At 40.9% G+C, this 25,153-nt stretch overlaps 1 protein-coding gene across 2 annotated transcripts in view; it reads right to left on the bottom strand.

The window, feature by feature from the left end:
* prkceb (protein kinase C, epsilon b) overlaps positions 1-25,153 on the bottom strand; it is a 125,946-nt gene that overhangs the window by 26,370 nt on the left and 74,423 nt on the right. For both annotated transcript variants that reach the window (XM_053620820.1, XM_053620821.1), the window contains exons 6-10: positions 23,573-23,702; positions 22,646-22,788; positions 20,853-20,946; positions 20,354-20,562; positions 17,076-17,249 (exon numbers count right to left, since the gene is read on the bottom strand). In XM_053620820.1, the coding sequence (XP_053476795.1) occupies positions 17,076-17,249; positions 20,354-20,562; positions 20,853-20,946; positions 22,646-22,788; positions 23,573-23,702 (750 nt within the window). The remainder of the gene's footprint in view (positions 1-17,075; positions 17,250-20,353; positions 20,563-20,852; positions 20,947-22,645; positions 22,789-23,572; positions 23,703-25,153) is intronic.

Raw genomic sequence — 25,153 nt, 5'->3', positions numbered from 1 at the left:
GCAAATTTATAGTAGAATTTCAACAGTATTAACCAGGATTAGCTTTACTGTTAATACAACATCTAATCTGTTAAATTATGTACAAATTATGGTTTTGTAACAGATCCATTATGTATTCCTCAAATGCAGCTTTTTACCATAAATTAACCATGCAAAATATCTTAAATAACAGCATTTTGCAGTATTTATTGCCCAAATGGTTTATGTGTACTAATTATTTATTGAGAAGGGGACATTTCTGTATTATAAATTCTAATATTTTGAGATACTGGATTTTTGATTTCCATGAGCTGTAAATCGTAATCATCAAGATTAAAACAAAAAAAGGCTTGAAATATTTCACTTTATGGGCAATGAATGTAGAATATATGAAAGTTCCACTTTTTGAATTAAATTATGTAAAAAAAACAACTTTTCCACAAATATTAAAATTTTTTGAGATGCACCTGTAATTGCTGTTCAAAGTCACAATATAATGTCAATATAATTGAGCCAGGAGGCTGTTTTCAACCTGTTATATACTTGACATTTCAAATCCCGGATCAAACCCACTCCGATCAGTTCCCAGTATTCTACTTTATTTCTACGTTAGCATATTTCAACTTCAAGTTTAAAAGATCAATAAATTGCAATGAGCCAAGGGAAGTTTAACCTACTACAGTCTGTTCATTTCAAATTATAAATATTAAAACTTTTAGCCTGTATTCTCATCGATACTGTGAATTGTTGTGTTTGTGTTGTTATTTATTTATTTAAAATGACCATTATTTAGAAAGTTAAATTGCTTTGGTTGTGTAGGAGCTCGTGGATGCTCGTTTTCCGCTTTCTGAAAAGTGACTAAAAGTATCTAAAAGCCACGCCCCTAAAACTTACGTGCAGCTTAAAACTGTGGTTTCAGGAAGAGCGACTGGTTTAACCACAGTTAATGTTTCTGCTGTCTTCACTAAGGGTTACACATTTGGCTCATTTAAATAACACGAAACTCTCCGTGCTCTTCCGCAAAAAAGACCTTTATCCAGCACAATACGTAAAGAAACAAGTAACTTCATGGTAATAAACAACTGAGAAAAATAAAATGTTAAAATGAAACCAGACAATTGATCCATTTTCTAATTTCTTAATTTTTAACTTTAGTGTGAGATTGAAAGAACAGAAAACAACTTGTTATTTGTTTTTTCGTTTTGGATTTGTAAGTGAATAATAAAATAACAGGCCATTTCTTTTCATTTTCTGATATTTGTTTCTTAATTGAATATGAAAAGAACGAATGATACACACATTCTTGGAATGAATACTGTTTTTATTAACAGTACACTACTGTAGATTTTGGCAAGATTTTGTTGAATGCATTCAACAATTTCAGATATTACAGCATAAGGCTCAGTGCTGTTATTCTCCCAAGGGGAGGCTTCATTGAATATTAAATTCACAGCTAATTTTCAAACCAGTGTTAATTTTTTGTGTGTTCATTTACCTTCTACAATCATGTGTCTACCATCTACACATTGGAATGGCCATGTAATATGAAGCAATGTGATAACATGAAATTAAAAATATATGACCAGGGGCATTGTTTCGACTCAGAACAGCTGTCATTTGCTGCTATTGTCAAGCAACTGTTTGATGCCATACACAACAGCACTTCACCTTCACGCGTTCACTGAGAGTATGTTAATGGTTGAGAGGCAGGAATATGGCCAATAGTTGCTGCAAGCCGTTTATAATCAACCAGTTGGTGTGCGAGAAGGCGGGAATCACAGAGAGGGGTTAAAGCAATGCAAAAATGGGTACACATGATGCACTATTAGACCATAAGCACTTCATAATGAAAATGAAGCCGAATCCTGGACATTTTCTCAAATTGAAATGCTTTTTTAAGTTCAGAAAAAGAGGAAGTATGGTCACCTTAACAAAAGCATTTCAGAGAACAATTTGTGTTAATTTCTACCAAATTAACTTTATTTGCGCATGCACCAGGATATTGAACCACGACTGGCAAGAGAGAACCAGAACTATACTCAAGCAGCTGTCTATATTGTGTTCTGTCAAAAGATTAATTTCTTTGGTTTTAAATTAATCAGTAATCCTGATAGCATTCCCATAATCAGTAAACTGATTACTTTGTTTGTTTGTTTGTTTTTTTACGTAACTGTAATGGATTACAGTTACCAGTTTTTTGTATTCTGATTATGTAACGCTGTTACATGTATTCCGTTACTCCCCAAGCCTGGTCACCATGTCTGAACCCAATTGAACACCTTTGACATTTTGGATGGATGTGTTAGAGAGTGTTGCCAGAACCATCATCAAAACAGCAACATCTTTTTGGGGTGTAAATAGGATATAAGTAAATGGGATGTTCAAAAATCACATATGGGTGCACATGATGGTCAGGTGCCTACAAACTTCTGGCCATATAGTGTATCTCTGTGTACAGTACACACACATAGTTGTGCCCAAACCAAAATTCACTGACCAAATTTTTTATAAATAATCAATGTTCTTAGTCGAAAATGTATAAACGGACACAGAAACACACACTCAGGTTCATGTTCATGAGAGTAGACATGAAAATGAATGCCAGTTTGTGCATGTATCATCATGAACAGGATGCAGAAACACAGCTCTTTAATCTGCCTTCCACCATCAATCCCTGAACTAAGAGCAATAACTACAGATTATCCGTGTTTAACATAATGGGTAATAATTTACACTTTCATCATAGCACAAGGGTTTTGTACATCCCTCTGGGCAATTAATTCTTAGAATGAGCAAATTAGAGATAAATGCTCTAGGATGCTTGAGGATTTATAGGTTTGGGAAATATTAAAATCAAATCAATGGTATAACAAATTGTTCTGAATTTGTGGCAGATGTGAGACACACACACACACACACACACACAAACACACACTCACACACACACACAAACAGTTATCATTAGGGTCAAAATAATCAATCTTGCTTAACATCTCTGCACAAAAAAACACAAGTGTTACTCTGTTTGCCAAGAAGCTGTCACACAGCACCTGTTGAAAGTGGGCTTTATGGGGCTTGTCACCACAGAGGAAATTTCTTGCACTTTCTAGAAGGAGAACAAACACAACTTTGATGGATCTCTCTTTACACAGTGCAAATCCAACATCCCTAAGTCACTCCCTCACCCTCTCTCACTTACATGCTCTTTCTGATGATGAAGCTCTTTGTTTAAACAAACTGAGTTGTTCAAACTGGTTTAAGCCTTAACACGCTGAAGTGCTCTGTGTAAAAAAAGCTGCGTTTGGGAACAGTGTGTCCTGAGAGGAAAGCTTAAAAGAAAAAAGCTAAATGTGATAAATTTAGTATAGTAGCATATTAGGAGATGGACATGCTTAAGAGATGCTTAGACATGTCTTTAAATTCAAATTCATGAGATATCCAATAGAGAAATAGTGGAGACAACAAATGGTGGACCCAAAGTTTCAGATTGCAATGCAGCTAGTATATGATGCAATTATGGCAGACACTTGTCTTGGCTAGTTAGTGATTGTAAACACAATGACACTGATAGTGGTATACTATTACCATTTGAAAGTTTTGGAACCTTATCTGTTTAATCAAAGTGTACAAGCGAGGAGGTGAGCGAGCTGGACAGACTAAAGGACTAAAGTGCTGCTGCATTGGTTTCTTTAGGTAGAGATAAAGCAAGGCCCAATTCCACTGGCACCACTATCAGCAGGCAGGCAACTTCTTCGCTGTGGTAATGTAGGAAATTAACCAAACTGATAATAGACCAGCATGTCAATAAAAGATGTTAAAACTTAAACTTTCCCTTCTACAAAAGAAATCTTGGACACCATTCAAGATCACATGATAATTATAAAGATTAAGTTTGGTTGTTCATGGTGGATTTTTCTTTTAATGTACTGTGAACTCCAAAACATGACAATAATTGATATTATGTAACACATAAATTGAATTGAATTGAAGGCTATATAAAGGCAAATAAAAGAAAGCATTGTATAACATCTGCGAGGCAGAGAGTATTTACTGAGTGTCTTTATTTGGGCTACACTAAAAATTATGTTCAAGGTTCAGTGCCTGGGGCAGAACACAGAATACAAATGAGGAAACATAGGCAAGCTCCAAAGTGACACATAAGACAAGAGATATGTGAGAAAGAACTTTGAGGTGCATATAAATGTAGGTATAGAAAAAAGATAAAGTTAAACAGTTGTCAACAGTGACTGACTTGTCCGGGAGGAGTAAAACACTAAAACATTCAGCATGCATCGTTTTATCCATAGTATCCATGTTTGATAAAGATGATTATTACAAAATTAGGATCAATCTTGATCAAACATGGACCTTTGCTCTACAATAGTAAAACTGTTAATTCAATAGAGGCTGTGATGCTGTTTTAACCACTCCTGACAATGGCTTTCTTGCAGAACAAGAACTCTCTGTTCATCTTCAATTTTCTCTTTCCTCAAATTTCCCTTTTACAAAAAAAGGTAGCTCAGGGGTAAAAATTCCTCACATGCAAATTCCACACCATAACCACCACCCATCAAAACATACAACAGACATGTTATGAAATATCCATATATCACTCAGTACTTGCTTGGTGGCTTGAAAACCAAACGTGTGCTGCATTTTATCCACTGATGTACACTATTCATCAATACAGCCCGAACAATTCCTGGAATATAAATCAAAACATTCATCATTATTTGAGATGACCTGCATTCCACTGGGTTTCGGATAGAATTTTCTTTTTGATTGCGGGTTAATAGTTTGGCTTGAGGCATGGTTGTCAACGGACAAGCAGCTGCAATCCAACTCTACGATTAATGAAGGAACAACAAAAATTAAAGGAGAAGGAACATGGCCAAGACCCCTGAGAGCACTCCAAACTGCTGTCAAACTCCATGGACAAGCAAGAAAATAATTACCCATATCTTATATAGTGGAACTACTGATTAGGAATAGACAATAAACATAGATGAATTTATGGAAGTATACATTTATTGGCCTTATAAAGGAACAGGCTAATTTCTGGCTAACTTTAGCAGTTCATGGTACTGACGGTGGATGGTCATTTCTGAAATATCTCACATACGTACATCATGCACTTAAATATACTTATTTTCTTGAGAAAAAAATATATTATGCTGAATTCCTTTTGACGATATATTAGATATAGCCAGCAGTAATATGTTAAAAAGGTCCTCATACACTGGTACCACTGCACCTCACCTCAACAAGTGAGTACCATGTTACTGTCACTGATGTGCTGTGATTTATCCAGTATCAAATAATATCTGGTCAATGGTGGTCCTTCTCCACTTATGGGTGTGGTAAATGGGCAAACTAGCATCCATCCATAAATTAACATATATAACTGGGTCAAACAAACACACTCACTGAACACTTTATTAGGAACACTATACTAATATTGGGTAGGGCCTCCATTTGCTCTCAAAACGAATTTCACAAGATGTTGGAAACATTCCTTTGAGATTCATTTCATCATTGCATTATGCAATTCCTGCAGATTTCTGACTTACGCTTTCATTATGAAAATCTCCTTTTCTACCATATCCCAAAAGTGTTCTATTGCACTTAGATCCAGTGACTGGGAAGGCCAGGGAAGAACACTGAACTCACTGTCATGTACATGAAACCAGTTTGAGACGACTTTTGCTTTGTGACATGGTGCATTATCATGCTGGAAATAGTCATTAGGTAATGGTGTCACGGATATGCCGGAACGAACTTGGGACTACAGTCCCCAGCAGCCACTGCACCACTGTCACATGACCACCTGCACTGATTCACGTTGATGTTAATGAGCACTTGTGTGTGTATATATGGTCACAGTTTACACGGCACTCTTTGTCTTGCATTTGTCTTCTGTTGTCATGTTATGCTTTCCCAGCCCTTATGTGTTGTTTCTTGTTTGTTTTCCAGTCCTGGTACCTTGCCATGTGTTCATAGTTTCTTTTTCTGTTTTGTTTTGATTTTTATTAAACTTATTCTGCACTTGCATCCATCTTTGCCTCCATAGCCTGACAAATGGGTAAATTGTGGCCATGAAATGATACATGGTCAACAACAATACTCAAATAGGCTGTGGCATTCAAGAGTAGGGCTGCACGATTACGATTATGGCCAAAATGATAATTACGATTATTTTGATCAATATTGAAATCACGACTTTTTCACGATTATTCATTGATTTTAGGGACAACATATTTTTATTGCACTTTCACATTTAAATAAACAGAGTTCCCTTTCAAAGGGCACTTCGATGTTGCATTTAGCATAACAGTATGGGAAGCGCCCTTGTGCGCGTGACCGGTATCTGCTTGTAAAATCATGCCTCTACTTCTAGGCCTGCCATGATCAGGTGACGTGGCAATTAAGCGCGCCGCATGATATATAGTATATGGCACCTGTGAACCACGCCGTCAGCCTTATTATCTTCAGCGAGACTGCATGTCTGTTGTTTGGGTGACAAAAAACGCTTCATTTCTACTCTATATTTTCTCAAAATCTCTCAACTTTTCTGTCCCTTTTTTAAAGAAAAAAAAGAAAAGAAAAGAGAGGGAAAGAATGAGCAAGAAAAAATTCAGAAAGTGTGTTATGCCTTGCTCCCGTTTCATCAGGGGAGGAGACGGACACGCTTTCTGTGTGAAGTGTTTGGGCGTAGAGCATGCAACAGCAGCCCTCGAGAGGTCTGTCTGTCAGCATCGTGAACATTTCACAATTTGGCAGCTCCGCTCTCGGCTCACTCTCTTCTCGTCCGAAGGGAGTAGCGTTTCAGAGCCTCGCGGATCTGGGCCGGCCGCTGCCGAGGCAGCCAGCCGCTTAAGGTCATAGGGTTCTCGTATGGATTTGGAAGAGGAGCCGGAGATGAGTGCTGATCTCTTGCTCTGTCTTCCGGGTCCGGCTGTCCAGCTGTTTTTGGAGCTCGCGTTGTGACTCCTCCTTCCCCTATGGAAAGCCAAAACACCCTCGCTGACTCCGAGGAGTCGGTAGAGCGTGCCACTGCACCAAAAACCGACAGCAGCTCTAAAGCATATAAAGAGCTGCTTGAGGTGATTACTAGGGCAGTTGAAAAGTTGAATATAGCTGGCCCGGGGAAGAGGAAGTGGCTCGTAGCAGGCTGGATGAGCACATCCTCTCCAGTGAATATAAATATAAATCTCCCTCACACCGCAAAAAACTCCCATTTTTTCCTGAAGTGCATGATGAGATATCACACTTCTGGAGAAAACCATACACTAGCCGTGTTTATAACCCAACGACGTCTGATTACTCAGCCGTCATGGGGAGTGAACAGCACGGCTATTTAGCGATGCCAAAGGTGGGGGAGGCGCTTGCGAGCCACCTCTCTCCATCAACGGCAGGTAATTTAGGGAGGCCAACTTTACCCACTAAGCCATGTAAGGCCACCTCGGTATTGGTGGGCAAAGCCTATGCGGCAGCGGGTCTTGCTTGTGGGTCACTGCATACAATGGCAATGTTGCAGGCCTACCAAGCAGACCTGCTGAGTGAGCTCGATACTGGGGAGGGAATTGGGCCCGAGGTAGTGGCAGAGCTGTGCCATGCCACAGGTTAATCTCTCCGGGCAACCAAACAAACGGCCCGTCATATCGGCTGTTCAATGGGTAGCCTGGTTGTGGCAGAGAGGCACCTATGGCTCAACCTCTCAGGGGTGGGGGACAAAGATAAGGTCTCCTTGCTGAACGCCCCTGTTAAACCTTCCGGCCTGTTTGGCGGTGCGGTTAATGCCATCGCCGACAGGTTTCGCGAGGCAAAACAGCAAACGGCAGCGTTCAGCCAGTTCCTTCCCCGTCGTGTCAAGGTCGGGCCAGTGCAAGTGCGAGGGAGGCGCAGAAGGCAAGTGTGGCGACCCGCCTCCCCCCACAGAGAACCAGGGGGACCGGGCGGCCACAGCCAAAGCCTGCTAACAGGGCTGATCTAAGAATGATCATAAAAGCAAAGCAGGCAAGGAAGGAACAGTCCTAATGGGCCATGGAGGGACATATCAGGGGATGTGAAGTTGTTAGGGCAGATAGCCCCCAGTGCTACTGTAGGGCCTGCCCTGGCCAAGGCCATCCCACATTTTCAGCCTTCTCTGGTCAGCGAGCTGTCACAGGGCGACAGATATCTGATGCTTTCCCTCCAACGGAATGTGGAAAAGCTAACATCACTGAAAGACCATGTGGTAGCATGGAAATTACTGCCAAATGTGTCACCATGGGTTCTGTCTACCATAGAAAAGGGTTACAGGGTCCAGTTCAGAGCTCGACCCCCCCAGTTCAGAGGTGTGCTCACCACAGTTGTCAGCACAGAGCAGAGCCCAATGTTTCGCAGGAAGTAAGTTCCCTTTTGGACAAAGGGGCAATAGAACATGTACCTCGTTCCCTAAGGGAGGGAGGTTTTTACAGCCATTATTTCCTGGTCCGCAAAAAAAATGTGAGTATGTGGCCAATTTTAGATCTGCGTCATCTGAACCGTACTCTTCGGACATACAGGTTCAAGATGCTGACGCTCAAACTTATCGTACCACAGATTCAGTTCGAGGACTGGTTTGTGACGATAGATCTGAAAGATGCATAGTTCCACTTAGGAATATCGCCCAGTCACAGGAAGTTCCTGAGGTTTGCGTTTGGAGACAACGCATACCAATTTCGGGTTCTTCCCTTCGGGCTAGCCTCGCACCTTCACAAAGTGCATGAATGCTGCTCTGGCTCCCTTGCAACTCCAGGGCATCCGTGTACTAAACTACCTGGACAGACTGGTTAATTCTAGCACGATCCAGGGAACAGGCAGTTCAACATCGAGATGTTGTTCTCACCCACATGAGGAGCTTGGGGCTCAGGTTGAACCTCAAGAAATGTATGCTTTCTCCAGTGTAGAGGACAACTTTTCTAGGGGTTATATGGGATTCTACTACGATGAGGGCGTTTCTATCCCCAACACGCGTAGGATCGAACCTATCAACTTTGAACAAGATAAAGCTAGGTCTGGGCATCCCCTCCAGTCTCTAAGAGAGACTGTTTGGCCTATTGCACATGAGACTGTTTTAGTGGTGGCTGAAAAGTCGGGGGTTTCATGCGATGATGAAACCTTTGAGAGTAATCAGTGTCACGTGGCAATGCCTACGTGCTCTGAGTATTTGGAAGCGTCCGCAGTTTCTAGCCTCGGGTCACACTCTAGGGGCGTGTCCTTACCGCAAGACGGTAAAGACAGACATGTCCCTCACGGGCTGGGGTGCAGTCTTAAATGGCTGTCCAGCTCACGGTTTTTGGAGCGGCCCTCATCTGAGGTGGCATATAAATCACCTAGAGATGCAGGCCATATTCCTAGCACTGAAATTCTTTCTTCCTCAGTTGAGAGGTCACCATGTGCTAGTTGTTTCAGACAACACAACGGTGGTCTCATACATCTACCAGCAGGTAGGGTTACGTTCATGCTCCCTGTTCAGGCAGGCACAACTAATCCTTCACTGGGCAGAGGGAAAGTTCTTGTCAGTGAGTGCAATGTACATTCCGGGCAGCCAGAATGTAGGGGCAGACATCCTGTCGATGCAGGGGCTGAGACCCGGGGGTTGGAGGCTCCATCCACAAGTGGTGGAGGCCATATGGCAGAGGTTCAGACAAGCAGAAGTGGATGTGTTCACCTCCAAAGAGACAACACACTGCCCGCTATGGTTCAGCCTCACTCCTCCCACACCATTAGGGCTGGATGCCACGGAGCACACGTGGCCGAGGTCACATCTATATGCTTTTCCCCCGATCACTCTGCTCCCACAAGTTCTAGCGAGAGTTCCCCAAGACCATCTACGTCTGCTGCTAGTAGCACCTTATTGGCCAGCTCAAATGGTTCTCAGAGATAATTTCCCTGCTCGACGGTACTCCTTGGGAGATTCCCTTCCGCAGGGATCTACTGTCTCAAGCCGGAGGGCTGATTTATCACCCTCGGCCAGAACTATGGAAACTGTGGGTCTGGCCCCTGAGGGGAAGATTCTGGTCTCACAACTGAGGTTGTAGAGACCATGTTAAATGCTAGAGCACCATCCACAAGTAAACTGTATGCGCTCAAGTGGTGGCTTTTTGTCTTGTGGTGTGAGGAACGTCAGCTAGACCCAGTGAATTGCGCAATAGCTACAGTCCTGGAGTTCTTACAAGAACGTTTCTCAGCAGGGTTGGCTCCTTCTACAATCAGGGTTTTGTGGCCACCGTTTCGGCCAGCCACACCCCTGTTGATGGATCCTGTCTGGGGCAACATCCTCTAACTTCAAGGTTCATGCGTGGTGTCAGACGGCTGAGGCCCATCTGTAGGCCATGCATACCTTCCTGGGACCTTTCTGTGGTCTTGGAAGGTCTGTCAGGGGCTCCGTTTGAGCCCTTAGAGTCAGCATCTGAGAAGTTTCTGATTCTAATGGTAGCTCTTCTGCTGGTCCTGACATCTCTCAAGGAAGTGGGAGATCTACAAGCTCTCTCTGTTGCCCCTTCCTGCCTTGACTTTGCCCCTGGATTAGCTAAGGCCTTCCTGTATCCTAGGCTCGATTATATTCCTAAGGTTCCTACATCGGCTGCCCACCCTGTGGTGTTGCAGGCTTTCTGCCCTCCTCCGTTCGTCACACCAGAACAAGAGAGGATGCACCTGCTGTGTCCAGTAAGGGCTCTCTCTGTGTCCAGTAAGTCCACCGCTCCGGCCAGTGGCGTAAGTCGGAGCAGCTGCTGGTCTGCTTTGGCGGCGACAGTAAAGGTGATGCTGTGTCAAAGCAGCGCATCTCTAATTGGATAGTGGAAGCAATCTCTATGGCTTACGAGGCGCGCGGTCTCGCCATGCCTCTGGGCATAAGAGCTTATTCGACTAGGGCGGTTGCCTCCTCGAAGGCTTTGTCCAAAGGGGTATCCTTGCAAGATGTGTGTGCTGCTGCAGGATTGTCTATGCCACACAAATTCATTCATTATTACTGCCTGGATATTCATTCCACCACGGGCTCAAGTGTCTTGCAGTGACCCTCGGGCTTGGGTCTTTTTGAACAGGCCGTACCCTCGGTATGACGGAGTGGGTATTCCCGTTCCCATACTGTTATGCTAAATGCAACGTCAAAGTTCCCTTTGAAAGGGAACGTCGGGGTTACGCATGTAACCCTGTTCCCTGAGAAGGGAACGAGATGTTGCATAGCTTTGTCATACCAGGGCAGGCCTGTGAATTGCGTCTTCGCTTCAGATAATAGAGGCTGGCGGCGTGGTTCACAGGTGCCATATATATCATGCGACGCGCTTAATTGCCAGGGCACCTGATCATGGCAGGCCTATAATTAGAGTCATGATTTTACACAAGCTTCAGATACCGATCACACGCACAAAGGCACTTCCCATACTGTTATGCTAAATGCAACGTCTCGTTCCCTTCTCAGGCAACAGGGCGTAACCCTCACGTTTTCTATGAGCGGAGGACAAACTTTAAACGTCAATATCGCAGTTGATCATGTTCATGTAATCGTGGGCAGTCAAAATTGTAATCAATATTCAATTAATTGTGCAACCCTATTCAAGAAATGATTGATTGGTATTAACTGGCCAAATGTGTGCCAAGAAAACATTCCCCACACCATTCCCCACACCACCAGCCTGGACTGCTGACACGAGGCAGTTTGGGTCCATGGATTGCTCTATGGATGGGTCCATACTGTTAGTGCCAAATTCTGACCCTACCATCTGTGTGGAGAAATCAAGATTCATCAGACCAGGCTACATTTTTTCAAGTCTTCAACTGTCCAGTTTTGGTGAGCCTGTGCCCACTGTAGCCTCAACTTTTTGTTCTTGGCTTACAGAAGTGGAATCTGATGTGGTATTCTGTTGTTGTAGCTCATCCGCCTCAAGATTCAACATGTTGTGCATTCTGAGATGCTTTTCTGCTCACCACACCTGTATAGAGTGGTTATCTGAGTTACTGTTGCCTTTCTGTCAGCTCAAACCAGTTTGGCCATTCTCTGTTGGCCTCTCTCAACAACAATGCGTTTCCATCCGCAGAGCTGCGGCTCGCTGGATGTTTTTTGAAAATCTCAGGAGATCAGCAGTTATAGAAATACTAAAACCAGCCCACCGGGCACCAACAATCATGCCACAATCAAAATCACTGAGATCACTTTTTCCCCATTCTGATGTTTGAACATTACCTGAAGCTACTGGCCCATATCTGCATGATTTTACGCACTGTACTGCTGTCACATGATTCATTGTTTAGATAAGTGCAGGAATGGGTAGGTGCACAGGTGTTCCTAATAAAGTGCTCAGTGAGTGTACATTACAATAAAATAGCACACTCCTCCCTGTTTACCACTGTGACATTCATTGTCATTGTTTGCCTTCCTATGCAAGCTTTGTTTACCCTCATAAATTGCATTGCACATGTCAAGGGGTAGGACATATTAGGCAGCAAGTGAACAGTCAGTTCTTGAAGTTGATGTGTTGGAAGCAGTAAAAATGGGCAATCGTAAGCATCTGAGTGACTTTGACAAGGGCCGAATTGATGGTTAGATGATTGGGTTAGAGCATCTCCAAAACAGCAGGCCTTGTGGGGAGTTCCCAATATGCAGTGGTTAGTACCTACCAAAAGTGGTCCAAAGAAGGACAACTGGTGACAGGTTCATGGGCGCCCAAGGCTCATTGATGTGCATGGTGATTGAAGGCTAGCCCATCTTGTCCGATCCGACAGAAGAGCTACTGCAGCACAAATTGCTGAAAAGGTTAATGATGGCTATGACAGAAGGGTGTCAGAACACACAGTGCATCACAGCTTGCAGTGTATGGGGCTGTGTAGCCACAGACCAGTCAAGAGTGCCCATGCTGACCCCTGTTCAATGCTGAAAGTGCCTACAATGGGCATGTGAGCATCAGAACTGGACCACAGAGCAATGGAAGAAGGTGGACTGATCTGATGAATCACATGATGTGGATGATCGGGTGCGTGTGTATTACTTACATGGGGACGAGATGGCACCAGGAGGCACTATGGGAAGAAGACAAGCCGGTAGAGGCAGTGTGATGCTCTGGGCAATGTTCTGCTGGGGAAACCTTGGGTCCTGGCGTTGATGTGGATGTTACTTTGACACGTACATCTATGTACCAAGTACACCCCTTCATGGCAACGGTATTCCAGTATATGACAAAGAGTTCAAGGTGTTGACTAGGCCTCCAAATTCTGATCCATGGAGGCCCCACCTCACAACTTACAGGACTTAAAGGATCTGCTTTAAACCAAACATCTTGGTGCCAGATACCACAGCACACCTTCAGAGGTCTTGTGGAGTCCATGCCTCGATGAGTCAGAGCCGTTTTCATTGCACGATTTGACCTACACAATATTAGGCAGGTGGTTTAAATGTTATGGCTGATCTGTGTATTTATTGCTCTATATTTTAGCTGGCATGTTAACACATTATTTGATGATGGGAGAACAACATAAAGATATTATAAAGTAAAATAAACAAAGAACACACATCAGGTAATAAAAATACACACATCAGAAGTGACCAGAGGTGATAGTTTTGTTGTCTACATTGTACGTTAGGATAACTAGATAGAATTAATGGGCTAGTTCACGTTCATAGTGTCAGAGAAGCCAAAATAGTTTGTCAGTACACCACTGGTGTCATAACTATTTAGGAATGCTACTTACAACCCAGTACAACCCCCAGTATAACAGCTGTGTCCACAAGTAGCTTGTAATTGTATTTTTCTACTTTGAAGCTCATGACTGTTTGCCTGTTGAGTACCAGAAAACCAACTTATTTTGAGGAAATGATGAATTCACACAACAAGTAACTTTTGTACACCTAACACTGTAATACAGTCAAACACAAATGTGCTAATTATACAGAAACTTTTCTTAATTAAAAAAGGGGTGGGGTGAAAAGACTCCTTTGCTTACGGCCGGTGATCTAACATTAATAAACTACTATTTAAACCATTTATTCCCAGGTGAAATAAGATAATCATCCCCCTCTCCTATGTTTCACTTACTGTCTTCATTTCTCTCTGAAAATCTAAGTGTCCATACAAGGTTGAGAAAGCTGGGAGGGAATCCATTTTTACAGCAGCTGAACAGAGCAGGTCTCTGATTCTATATCAGACAGGGCTCAGTAAATTCACTTCTCAGTGCGACCTCAGTTTCTCCTTTAGGCCACCTGTCCATACACGTCTTATACACTTTATTGAATGGGAGGCAATAAAGTTTCACTCTGGAGTGAAATAAAATATAGCCTTTAACAGTAGGGAAGAGTTGTGTGTGACCAGGTCATACTCCACCTTTCCCTTTTGGGTTACACTTCTGTGATTAGATTACTGAGCAAATAAAATGCTGAGTCATCATGTATCTTGAGCAAAAGGAGATAATGAAAATTGAGACAATACAAGGAATATATGCAAATATTTATCATATGTGCTTTATCCTTTTCCATCACAGGTTTGGTTTACTGACATATACAACAAACCTCACATTTAATAGCAGTCTGTGTATATAGAGTTTAACTGAAAAAGGTCTTCCTTTATTTCTGTTTGAATACTTGTTGGCTTGTTTGCTTTAATTCTTTTTACTCATGCTGAACCAGGTGTGCTGAAAAAAACAACCAAAAACACACCACATAAAATAACACATGGAAAGGGTCCAAGAATTATTTATTTTTTTTAACCATAAATGCAGAATAGACTGTTACTTGTGTGGTAATGTTAGTGTAAGTGTGGCTTGGTTGATGACGGTGCTCATTTTGCATAAGGAACAGAAACTGTGCATTTTGGCTGTGGGGACCAAGTCCAGGCAGTGACGTCCTTGGCAATGCCCGATGGCAAATTACACATAGAGGGAACATTAAATGGAGCGAGAGAAGGAGTGATGTTAACAAGAGGTCAGCCTAGTGCACTACGTGTGGGGCGACAAAGGACTGATGACAGAGCGGGGCAAAAGAGTGAAGGAAAAACTGAAGAGAAGGGAACACACATCTGCTCACCTGCTTTTCATTCAATGCGATTTGATTAGGGCATGGGAAATTTACACAAGTACACAATTTTAAAAGTACACAAAAGAGAGCCAGGAAACACATTTTGGGCTGTATTCAGTATCAGCGATTTAAGTCCAAAAGTTACGTAAATATTTACACAGGGAAAGTTATGCGTGTTTAGAGATGGGTTATGCAGGTGCTTAAGTTGATTTGGGCACATTATTCATATTAGTAAAATCACCTGCATGTGGTTCCCGCCTCTGAAGTTGGCAGATTTTTCCTGAGTAAAAGCGCCCAAGATTGTTTTCAAAAGCATCTTAGACCACCAAATTTAAAAACAAGCAACTGTCTGAAAAAAATCAGGAGATGCAGACAAAAGAAGTACATAGTGGCCTTTTTCTTTGCTGTCAAATGTGATATAAATACAAGCAACAATTAAAAATTAACTAATTAAAGAATTTAAACAGTAGAAAAGACTAATACAGCGGCTTCTAAAAATTCTCATTGGAACATCTAACATTAATGTAGTATACTGTCAGTACATTACTGTATGAGTAGGTGTGGTTATAATTGTCACATTAATCACTGCAAATTTGGTTAAATTAAACAATATAGTGTCGACCCTCTTTTTTAGGGGTGTTTTAGGGGTAGGTAGGCATAGCTGTTTTGGGAAAACAAACAGCATATGGAATACACATTAAGGCTGATAAAGATCAGCGGCCTATTATGTAAGGCCCACAACAATCGCCTGTGCTAGAGCATAGCAAAGACGAGGATAATGTGCTCATTAGCAGGGACAAAAAGCATGAAACAGTCTGAATGTGAAGAGTAAGAAAGATCCAGTAGGACATGAAAACCAAAAAACAGAAAGATTTCTATACTTTATTATGAATTTAAATATGCATAATGAAAAGCATTTAATGAATATTATAAATACTTTTCTGGTTCCCAACTCTAACTAGCAACGATGTCAGTTGAACAGTCTCACTCAATCTGCAGTCCTGATCAATGTTCTGAACACCTTTATCCACTAATCAGAAACACTGCCTTCTGTCTTCCTCCATCATCAAACTCACTTTTTTCTCCCACTTCCTCCAGCCTGTATCCACAGCCTGTTTCCGCTCGTCTCTCCTGCTCAGCCTGGCGCCACCCACCCGCGCTCTCTTATCCCCTCCCTCTCCTCCCAACTTCCAGAACACAATGTTCCTTGGCTTGTTTGGGGAAACGGTAGAAATAAATAAATTAGAAGGGAGTAGGACGACATTATTACGGACGACTGCAGGTTCAAGCCGGGGGAAAACAAACAAGCAGGCCGGCTGAGGTGACGGCTCTGTAGACCCACTGTTCTACAATACATGCATCAGGCTCACACACTGCAGAGCGGACATACACGTTAAAACCAAAATTAAACACAGGAGCACAGGAGACTACTGATGAGCATCTTGTTCAAAATAGAAGGGGAACAGGGTCTCTATTTCACAGTGTGCGAGCTTATGAAGAGGAAGGATACTATTACAAAAGACTTATTTAGGATTGACACAACAGGCACATTTCTTCATTGGGACCAGTGTAATGTGTAAAAAAAGGGTCAAATACTCTTATCATCATAGGGCATATACAATAAATCTACAGGATGCCCCATAGGTTCAGAACTTGCTCAAAATGTTCTTTTTGATTTTGATTTCCTATGAGTAGAGTAATCTGGATTATGTAGAAATATATACTTTAACCCTATGATGGTGGATTTATGGGGCACCCATTATTTTGGATATACTATACATGCAGATATACTGTATTATATACTACATTTCTAAATCCCCTTGGCTCTGACAAAAGCAAAATTCAAGGATGATTACAATCAAAATCATGTAATATACTGTTAGCAATCAACTAAATATAACAACAAAAGAACTTGCAACAAAGTCGTTGTGCTTATGAAGCTAACGCAATGTGAGTTTGTATCTCCCCCTAGTGGTGTATTATTGTCAATACCTTACAGACTAAACACTAAATAACAGAAACTGAATATACTGTAAAAGGTTGTGACTGAGTAAACGCTGACGTGTACCTTGGTCTGGAAGCAGCAGAAAAGCTGGGTCAGGTAGGGGTGTTTTCTGGCTAGAGCCAGGATGCGTTTCTCTGTAAGAGTGCAATCCACATCATCATCCTGCAGGATCACATCTTTCTTCAGCACCTTCACCGCATAGACCTCGTCTGTGCCTCTGAGCTCAGCCAGCATCACCTGCACACACAGATGATGTTAATATGAAGAAGAGTGCTACAAAAGTGTGCTATTAAGTTTTACACTATCTGGAATTCCATGAGCTCAGAAAGAGGAAACATAGGTTTTGAGTTACATTCAGGTAGGTATGTAAGATATGTAGGACTTTTCTACATTTTAATCATCAAAATATTTTCCCTTTTTTTTTTTTTTTTTACCAGTCATGTTTTGAGTCTCGTCCTGCCAGAGGACTCACACCTAGTTTTATAGAAAATTTTGTTCTATAATGCCTCTGATTTCATGATTCCCTCAATACATTCAGGGCCTTGAGATGCACAGGAGGTAAATCGGTCCAACAAAATTATGCAACCTCTCCCACATTTAATATTTAACCCTAGGAAAGTTACGGCCTTTATTTTGCCACCTATAAACTAAATGCTGTTCTGTAGAGCTCTGTTTTGATTTCATCTGTCCATGGAACATTTTCCCTTAAGGACTCTGGTTTTTCTAGGGAGATTTGGGAAAAGTTCAGTCATTTCTTTTTAGACTTTCAATAGTGGGATCCTCTTTGTCCCATAAAGATCTTCTCAGCATAGCGTGTGTCATGGTTAATGGGTTGAAACCATCAGTCCAGAATGCTTCAGATCAGCTTTAACAGTTCACACCAGCCTTTGGAAACTTATTTGGTCAATTTTTCTCTTTCGACCATGCCTTGAGAGGTTCTTGACCATCTCATGAGCTGCAAAGCTCTTCATAACTTTGTGAACTATAGAAAAATATGTCTAGAGATTTGTGATTTGTGAAAAAGGAATAGGAATGAGACTGATCTTTTTTAGTAATTAAAGCCATCATCCATGCCATCTGTGCTACAGTAACTTTCCATATTATTTCTACATATTTCCTTTTTTTTAAATTAATATTATTATCAGTGTTTAATATTGTGCTGCCCTGTACCCAACAAATGCTTTTTATAGATTAAAACTGTTTTACTGCCTATGGTTTTTTCCCAGAAGTTGCACACTATACGGCCAAAAGATTGTGGTCACCTGACTATCCCAGCCATATATGAGCCTTCCTCAAACCATTGCCATAAAGTTGCACAAAAGCACAAAATTGTAAATGGCGCACTTATATAGCGCTTTACACTGTGTTTCATTCACCCATTCACACACACACTCACACACCAATGGTAACAGAGCTGCCTGCAAGGCGCTTACTTGCCATCGGGAGCAACTTGGGGTTCAGTGTCTTGCCCAAGAACACTTCGGTGTGTGGAGTCACGTGGGCCGGGAATCGAACCACCAACCCTACAATTAGTGGACAACCCGCTCTACTACCTGAGCCACAGCCACCTGTATAGGATGTCTTTGTATGCTGTACCATTACAACTTCCCTTCACTAGAGCTAAGGGGCCCAAACCTGTTCCATCATGACAATGCCCCCTGCACACAAAGCGAGGTCCATGAAGACATGGTTTGCCAATTTTGGTGTGGAAAAAAGTTTCAGCAAAAGCTGAGAGATGAGAGACACCAGCTAAATGCTAAATGCTTGTTAACTTCCTTCTATTTTAATTCTGACAAGACAGAAGTACTTGTATTAGGACTACATGCAGCTAGAAGGAAGATTTCTCTTTACAGTACCTAGCAACTCTGGTTGGCCTTTCTGTTTCGTCATGTGCAGCAGTTAAAGACCTCTAGTCTTTCATTTGAAGCTCATGTAGATAATATTACTAGGATAGCCTTCTTTCATCTCAGAAATATTGCTAAGATAAGAAATATAATGTCACTAAACGATGAAGAAATACTGGTTCATGCTTTTGTTACCTCTAGGTTGGACTATTGTAATGCCTTACTGTCTGGATGTTACAGTAGGTGCATAAACAAGCTCCAACTAGTCCTGAATGCAACAGCGAGACCCCGTACAATAGAAGAGTGTGTTCTAGAAGATATGAGCATATTACCCCTATCTTATCCACACTGCAGTGGTTCCATATCAAATTTTGCATTGATTATAAAATACTACTATTGACCTATGAAGCACTGAATGGTCTCGCGCCACTGTACCTGAGCAAACTTCTGGTATTTTATGATCTGCCATGCCTACTTCGATCAAAAGGTGCAGGCTGTTTGTTGGTACCTCGAATTGTGAAGGCTACATCAGGAGGCAGAGCCTTCTCTTACAAAGCCCACAGTTATGGAACGGCCTTCCAATTAGTGTTTGGGACTCAGACACAGTCTCAGTGTTTAATTCTAGGCTTAAAACATATTTGTTTAGTCAAGCCTTTTGTTAATATTTTTGTTCTTAGGTAAAGGAGCAGATCTGGAGGGTTCATTTTCACCAGATCTATGTTTATTGCACTCACCTGAATAATACCGCAATAACCTTGATAATATTGAGATCACTAAATAATCAAACAAACCAACATTTGCACCTGGATACCAGCAAGCACCAAATGGGGAAGGCTTAGAGAAAGGAGATCACTAAATAAGATATCTTTTGCAGTCAGTTTTATATAAATTCATTTATCAGTTCACTGCAGTCTGTGATTACACCACTGCATGGCAGTAAAATGCTTTTGACTTGCACAAGTGATGGTGAAATAAATGACTCCTTAATTCGCTCTGCAGATTATCAGGAAATGGCTAAAGACTTCGCAGAGCACCTGTACATCATCAGCTTCCTCTCATGCTCATCAATATATGCCTTGCTACCCATTTGTAAATTGATTGATAATGTGTGTTCCTTTCCATTACATATGTTACTAGAATTATTGTTCTTACTGTGTACTGCTATTATTATTGCAAGTAAGCCTTCTTAAATTTGAATGATTCCAGCATTTGTAACACAGATGAACACTAGAAATTTGCTCTAACCTTGATGGATCACTCAGTTTATCCTACAACTAACTGGCACTTGCTTTTTGGTCATGTTTTAGCACTTCTAAGGCTCTCAGCTTGTCTACAGGCTACATGTCTGGATTGGATTTTGTCCCACTTGCTTAAGCACTATAATTAACATTTTGATATAAAATGCAGAAGCTGCAAACTAAACACTCAACACTCAAAAGAAAACATCTAGAAAACAGATGTCCTAGTAACAGACAGTCGGTTTTTCGGGTGCTTCACCTTGCCAAAGCTGCCCTTGCCAAGCACTTTGATGAAGTTGAAGTCCTCCAGGCTCATTCTTTTAGACTGCAGTGTCTTCACTTCCCCATTCTCTCGGCCCTCCTCCTCCGAGCGGCTCTCACTCGGGGATGAAGCTGGCTTTGCTTTCAGCTCCTCCCCGCGGTGATCAAAAGACAGCGCTTTCCTGATGTTCTCCAGGTCCTTTATGTCTGTATGCAGAGAGGAGCACTTCTCAAACACAATTAATTCTCAAGTACAGAGTATAAGGCTATACAGCTCTGTACGTTATTTTAAACATTTCATTTCAACATGAGCTAATGCAGTTATTATTGACCTGCAGCTTCTTCTTTTTTTTTCTTTCTTTTTTTTTTTTTTTAAACCAAAATCTCATTAGCTTTTAAATAGCGTTTATACTAGGTGAAATATTAAGCAGAGCTTTACAAAGGTCTGGATTCGTGGACTCGGTTACAAAGTTGACAGATGGCGAGTGTGTGCATACCCTGGTCACAAGGTGAAGTTGGAGCCGATTTGGAGCGATCCTCCTCTGTTTGTGGAGATATTGGCAGAGGCTGAGGTTCTGCACCTTGACTAATCTGTATGGCACATAGTACAATCAGCATTAATGTGAGTGAAAGATGTGATATTAGACGACTTTTGCAAGGTTCTTATCAAGCACATTTTATTTATATTATCGTGACTGTATCACAACAACAATAAAAGGAAAAGGAGTAATATGAACTGGGCTTTCAGTAATGAACGCAGTGTCTAATTCACTGCAGAGGCAGAGCAAAACAGCATAACGCAGGACACAGCAGAGCTCAGCTAACAGCTGAGCAACTGCTACACAAGAAAATGACAAATGAGTGATGAATAAAATCTGTCCTGCACAAAATTTCACCTTAACCTCATGAAGGTAAATTCATGGTGCAGTAGGAGTTATCATATTTTCAGGGACCTGTGCTATTTTCTTATTCCTGCCTCTCATAGTATAAGAGAATCTTCAGTGTGTTTGATTAATGATTAACCTCAGGTTAATGATTAACTTCTTAAACACCCAGAACAGATATCCTGATGGTTTCAGTGTAGTTACTAAATAATTCATAATAATTTCTGAATGATAAACTCTACATCTTTTAAAGTTGTATTTAAATATTATGGTATATTTGTGTGTTATTTTCTACTGATTGATTTTTTAAAAATCTTTTTGAACTTTTCTTACTTCCCCTTTAAACTGTGTTTTATACATTTAAATTATTAAATAAGTACTAAATAAAGATGATGATGATGATGATTATTATTAGTAGTAGTAGTAGTAGTAGCAGTAGTAATATAGTAGTAGTAGTAGTAGTAGTATAGTATGACTAGCAGGATAGTAATAGTAGTAGTATAGTATTAGCAGCAGTATAGTGGTAGTAGTATAGTATTATTAGGAGTATAGTAGTATTAGTAGTAGTGGTAGTTTAGTATTAGAAGCAGTATAGTAGTAGTAATAGTAGTATAGTATTAGTAGCAGTATAGTAGTAGTATAGTAGTAGTAGTATAGTAGTAGTAGTATAGTATGAGTAGCAGTATAGTAGTAGTAGTATAGTATTATTAGCAGTATAGTAGTAGTATAGTAGTAGTAGTATAGTATGAGTAGCAGTATAGTAGTAGTAGTAGTATAGTATTAGCAGCAGTATAGTAGTAGTGGTAGTTTAGTATTAGAAGCAGTATAGTAGTAGTAATAGTAGTATAGTATTAGTAGCAGTATAGTAGTAGTAGTATAGTATGAGTAGCAGTATAGTAGTAGTAGTATAGTATTAATAGCAGTATAGTAGTAGTATAGTATTAGTAGCAGTATAGTAGTAGTATAAGTAGCAGTATAGCAGCAGTATAGTAGTAGTATAGTAGTAGTAGTATAGTATTAGTAGCAGTATAGTAGTAGTATAGTATTAGTAGCAGTATAGTAGTAGTATAAGTAGCAGTATAGCAGCAGTATAGTAGTAGTAGTATAGTATTAGTAGCAGTATAGTAGTAGTAGTAGTATAGCATTAGTAGCAGTATAGTAGTAGTATAGTAGCAGTATAGTAGTAGTAGCAGTATAGTAGTAGTAGTAGAAGTGGTATAATAGTGGTATAGTAGTAGTATTATAGTAGTATCAGTAGTAGTAATACAGTAGTAGAAGTATTGAATAAGTGCACAGAGCCAAGATTTTAAGTGGTTTAAGGGGTTAAATTTTGACTGCAGTTAAATACTGCAATTTCCTCATCATGCCCATTTGGAGAGCAGAATTCCCTCTAATCGTCCTCTTGCCTTTTTCCTCCTCTGTACACTGCTGGAGATTTTATCAGGCGTCACTCCGAGGTCAGACAGCACTTTAGCAATGCCCCGCGCATTGACGCCGCAGTTTGGGGCTACATTGCTTTCACAGCGTCTGTGTACATTCATCTTACACACTGCAGAGAGAGAGAGAGAGAGAGAGAGAGAGAAAGAGGGAGAGAGAGATGGACAAAAAAGGTATATACTGTATTACAGTATCAGACACAGTTTTGCCAAATATTTCTCAAACAAGATTATTCATTATGAATATGAATGGATTAATGCATTTATATAATGATTAAAAGGCATATAACACTGAACTACAGCCATTAGACCCTAACCTCGGTACACTCTACACCCCATGGAAAAATATAAATATAAATACAGAGAACTGTACTAATTCCATCAGGCGGTAAATGTTAACAAATAAAAACAACCCTATTATAAATTTACATGTTACCATTTCATATGGCAACATAATAACTTCGAAAAATGAAGCAAAACATTTTGAAAGTGATATTCATATACACGTATTTCAGCTAAATAATAACTCAATCATTTAAAAAAGTCTTGATTATTGATCTCTGACTCTTAAGGCATTCTGTACTCTTTAATGCATTTTAGTGTGTACATGTGTGCATGTTTGCAGAACCTTCTGCAGAGCTCTAGCATTTCAGTCACATTGTCACAACCTGAGCTGATGAGGAATGTGAACACTTTTGAACAAATTATATGGTTTCATTTTCATACAAATGAAATAGCAAGCAAAGCTAGGATCATTAACATCGCCCCTAATCCCAACCTTATCTTTATTATTATCATTATTATTATTATTATTATTATTATTATTATTATTATTGTTGTTGTTGTTGTTGTTGTTACAATTTTGAACGTGTGAGGCTGCGTTGGTTGTTGGCTCACCTTTGCACTGCAGTCCTTGCCTCATCAGACCCCACAGTAACGAGCCGCAGTGGTCACAAAATGTGGGCACTTTGTAGTTGTGAATGCTGAATTTGTGGGGCATGTTCACACTGAAGCGCTGAGAGCCCACCTGCAGGGGGAGACCAAGCACACACCACCACTGCGCATCAGATAGGAAAACTTACTCTTACTCATACTACACTGACTCTTATCTAAGTGCCTCATGTCTCATACAGTATGTCTGTAAATTTTCCATACAGTTGTGCCCAAAAGTTTGCATACCCCTTGCAGAATCTGCTCAATCTTAATACTGTTAACAAAATAAGAGGGATCATCAAAATTGAATCATCAAAATATTGTTGTTTATTTAGTGCTGTCCTGAATAAGCTATTTCACATAACAGATGTTTACATATAGTCCACAAGACACAATTTACACTGAATTTACACAAATGAACCAGTTCAAAAGTTTACATTTGCTTGATTCTTAAATACTGTTTACTGTTACCTCATGCTTTGTGATAGTTGTTCATGAGTCCACTGTTAGTCCTGAGCAGTTAAACTGCCAACTGTTCTTCAGAAAAATCCTTCAGGTCCTACACATTCTTTACTTTTCCAGCATCTTCTGCATATTTGACCACTTTCCAACAGTGACTATATGATTTTGAGGTCCATCTTTTCACACTGAGGACAACTGAGGGACTTGTACACAACTATTACAAAAAGTGCAAACATTCGCTGATGCTCAAGAAGGCAACATGATCCAGGGGGATGTAAACTTTTGAACAGGATGATCGGTGTAAATTGTTAGTATTTTGTCTTCTGGGAGACATGTAAGTATCTTATTTAGCGCCTGGAAGGCAGAACTATCCATCCATCCATCCATATTCTATACCTCTTATCCTTTTCAGGGTCATGGGGAAACCTGGAGCCTATCCCAGGGAGCATGGGGCACAAGGCGTGGTACACCCTGGACAGGGTGCCAATCCATCACGGGACACAATCACATACACATTCACACATCCATTCATACATACCCTACCATGCATGCCTTTGGACTGGGGGAGGAAACCGGAGTACCCGGAGGAAACCCCCACAGCATGGGGAGAACATGCAAACTCCGCACACACAGGGCCATGGTGGGAATCGAATCCCCGACCCTGGAGGTATGAGGCGAACGTGCTAACCACTAAGCCACTGTGCGCCCTAAGGCAGAACTAAATTTAAAAAAAAGATCTTTAAATAAAATAATAACAATTTACGCCGATCATCATGTTCAAAAGTTTAGCATCAGTGAATGTTTGCACCTTATGTAATAGTTGTGTACGAGTCTCTCAACATCATATAGCCGCTGTTGGAAAGGGGTCAAATATGCAGAATATTCTAGAAAAGCAAAGAATGTGCAGGGCCTGGAAGATTTTTCTGAAGAACAGTGGGCAGATTAACTGCTCAGGACTAACAAGGGACTCATGAACAACTATCACAACACAAAAAAACAGTCGTGGATCATCCAGGTAACAACACACAGTATTAAGAATCAAGCGTATGTAAACTTTTGAATGGGGTAATTTAAAAAAAAATT

Source organism: Ictalurus furcatus, chromosome 3 (assembly GCF_023375685.1).
Source record: "Ictalurus furcatus strain D&B chromosome 3, Billie_1.0, whole genome shotgun sequence".
In the NCBI taxonomy this organism is placed as follows: domain Eukaryota; kingdom Metazoa; phylum Chordata; class Actinopteri; order Siluriformes; family Ictaluridae; genus Ictalurus; species Ictalurus furcatus.
Note: the sequence above shows the minus strand (reverse complement) of the source record. Positions and strands in the feature narration are given on the sequence as shown.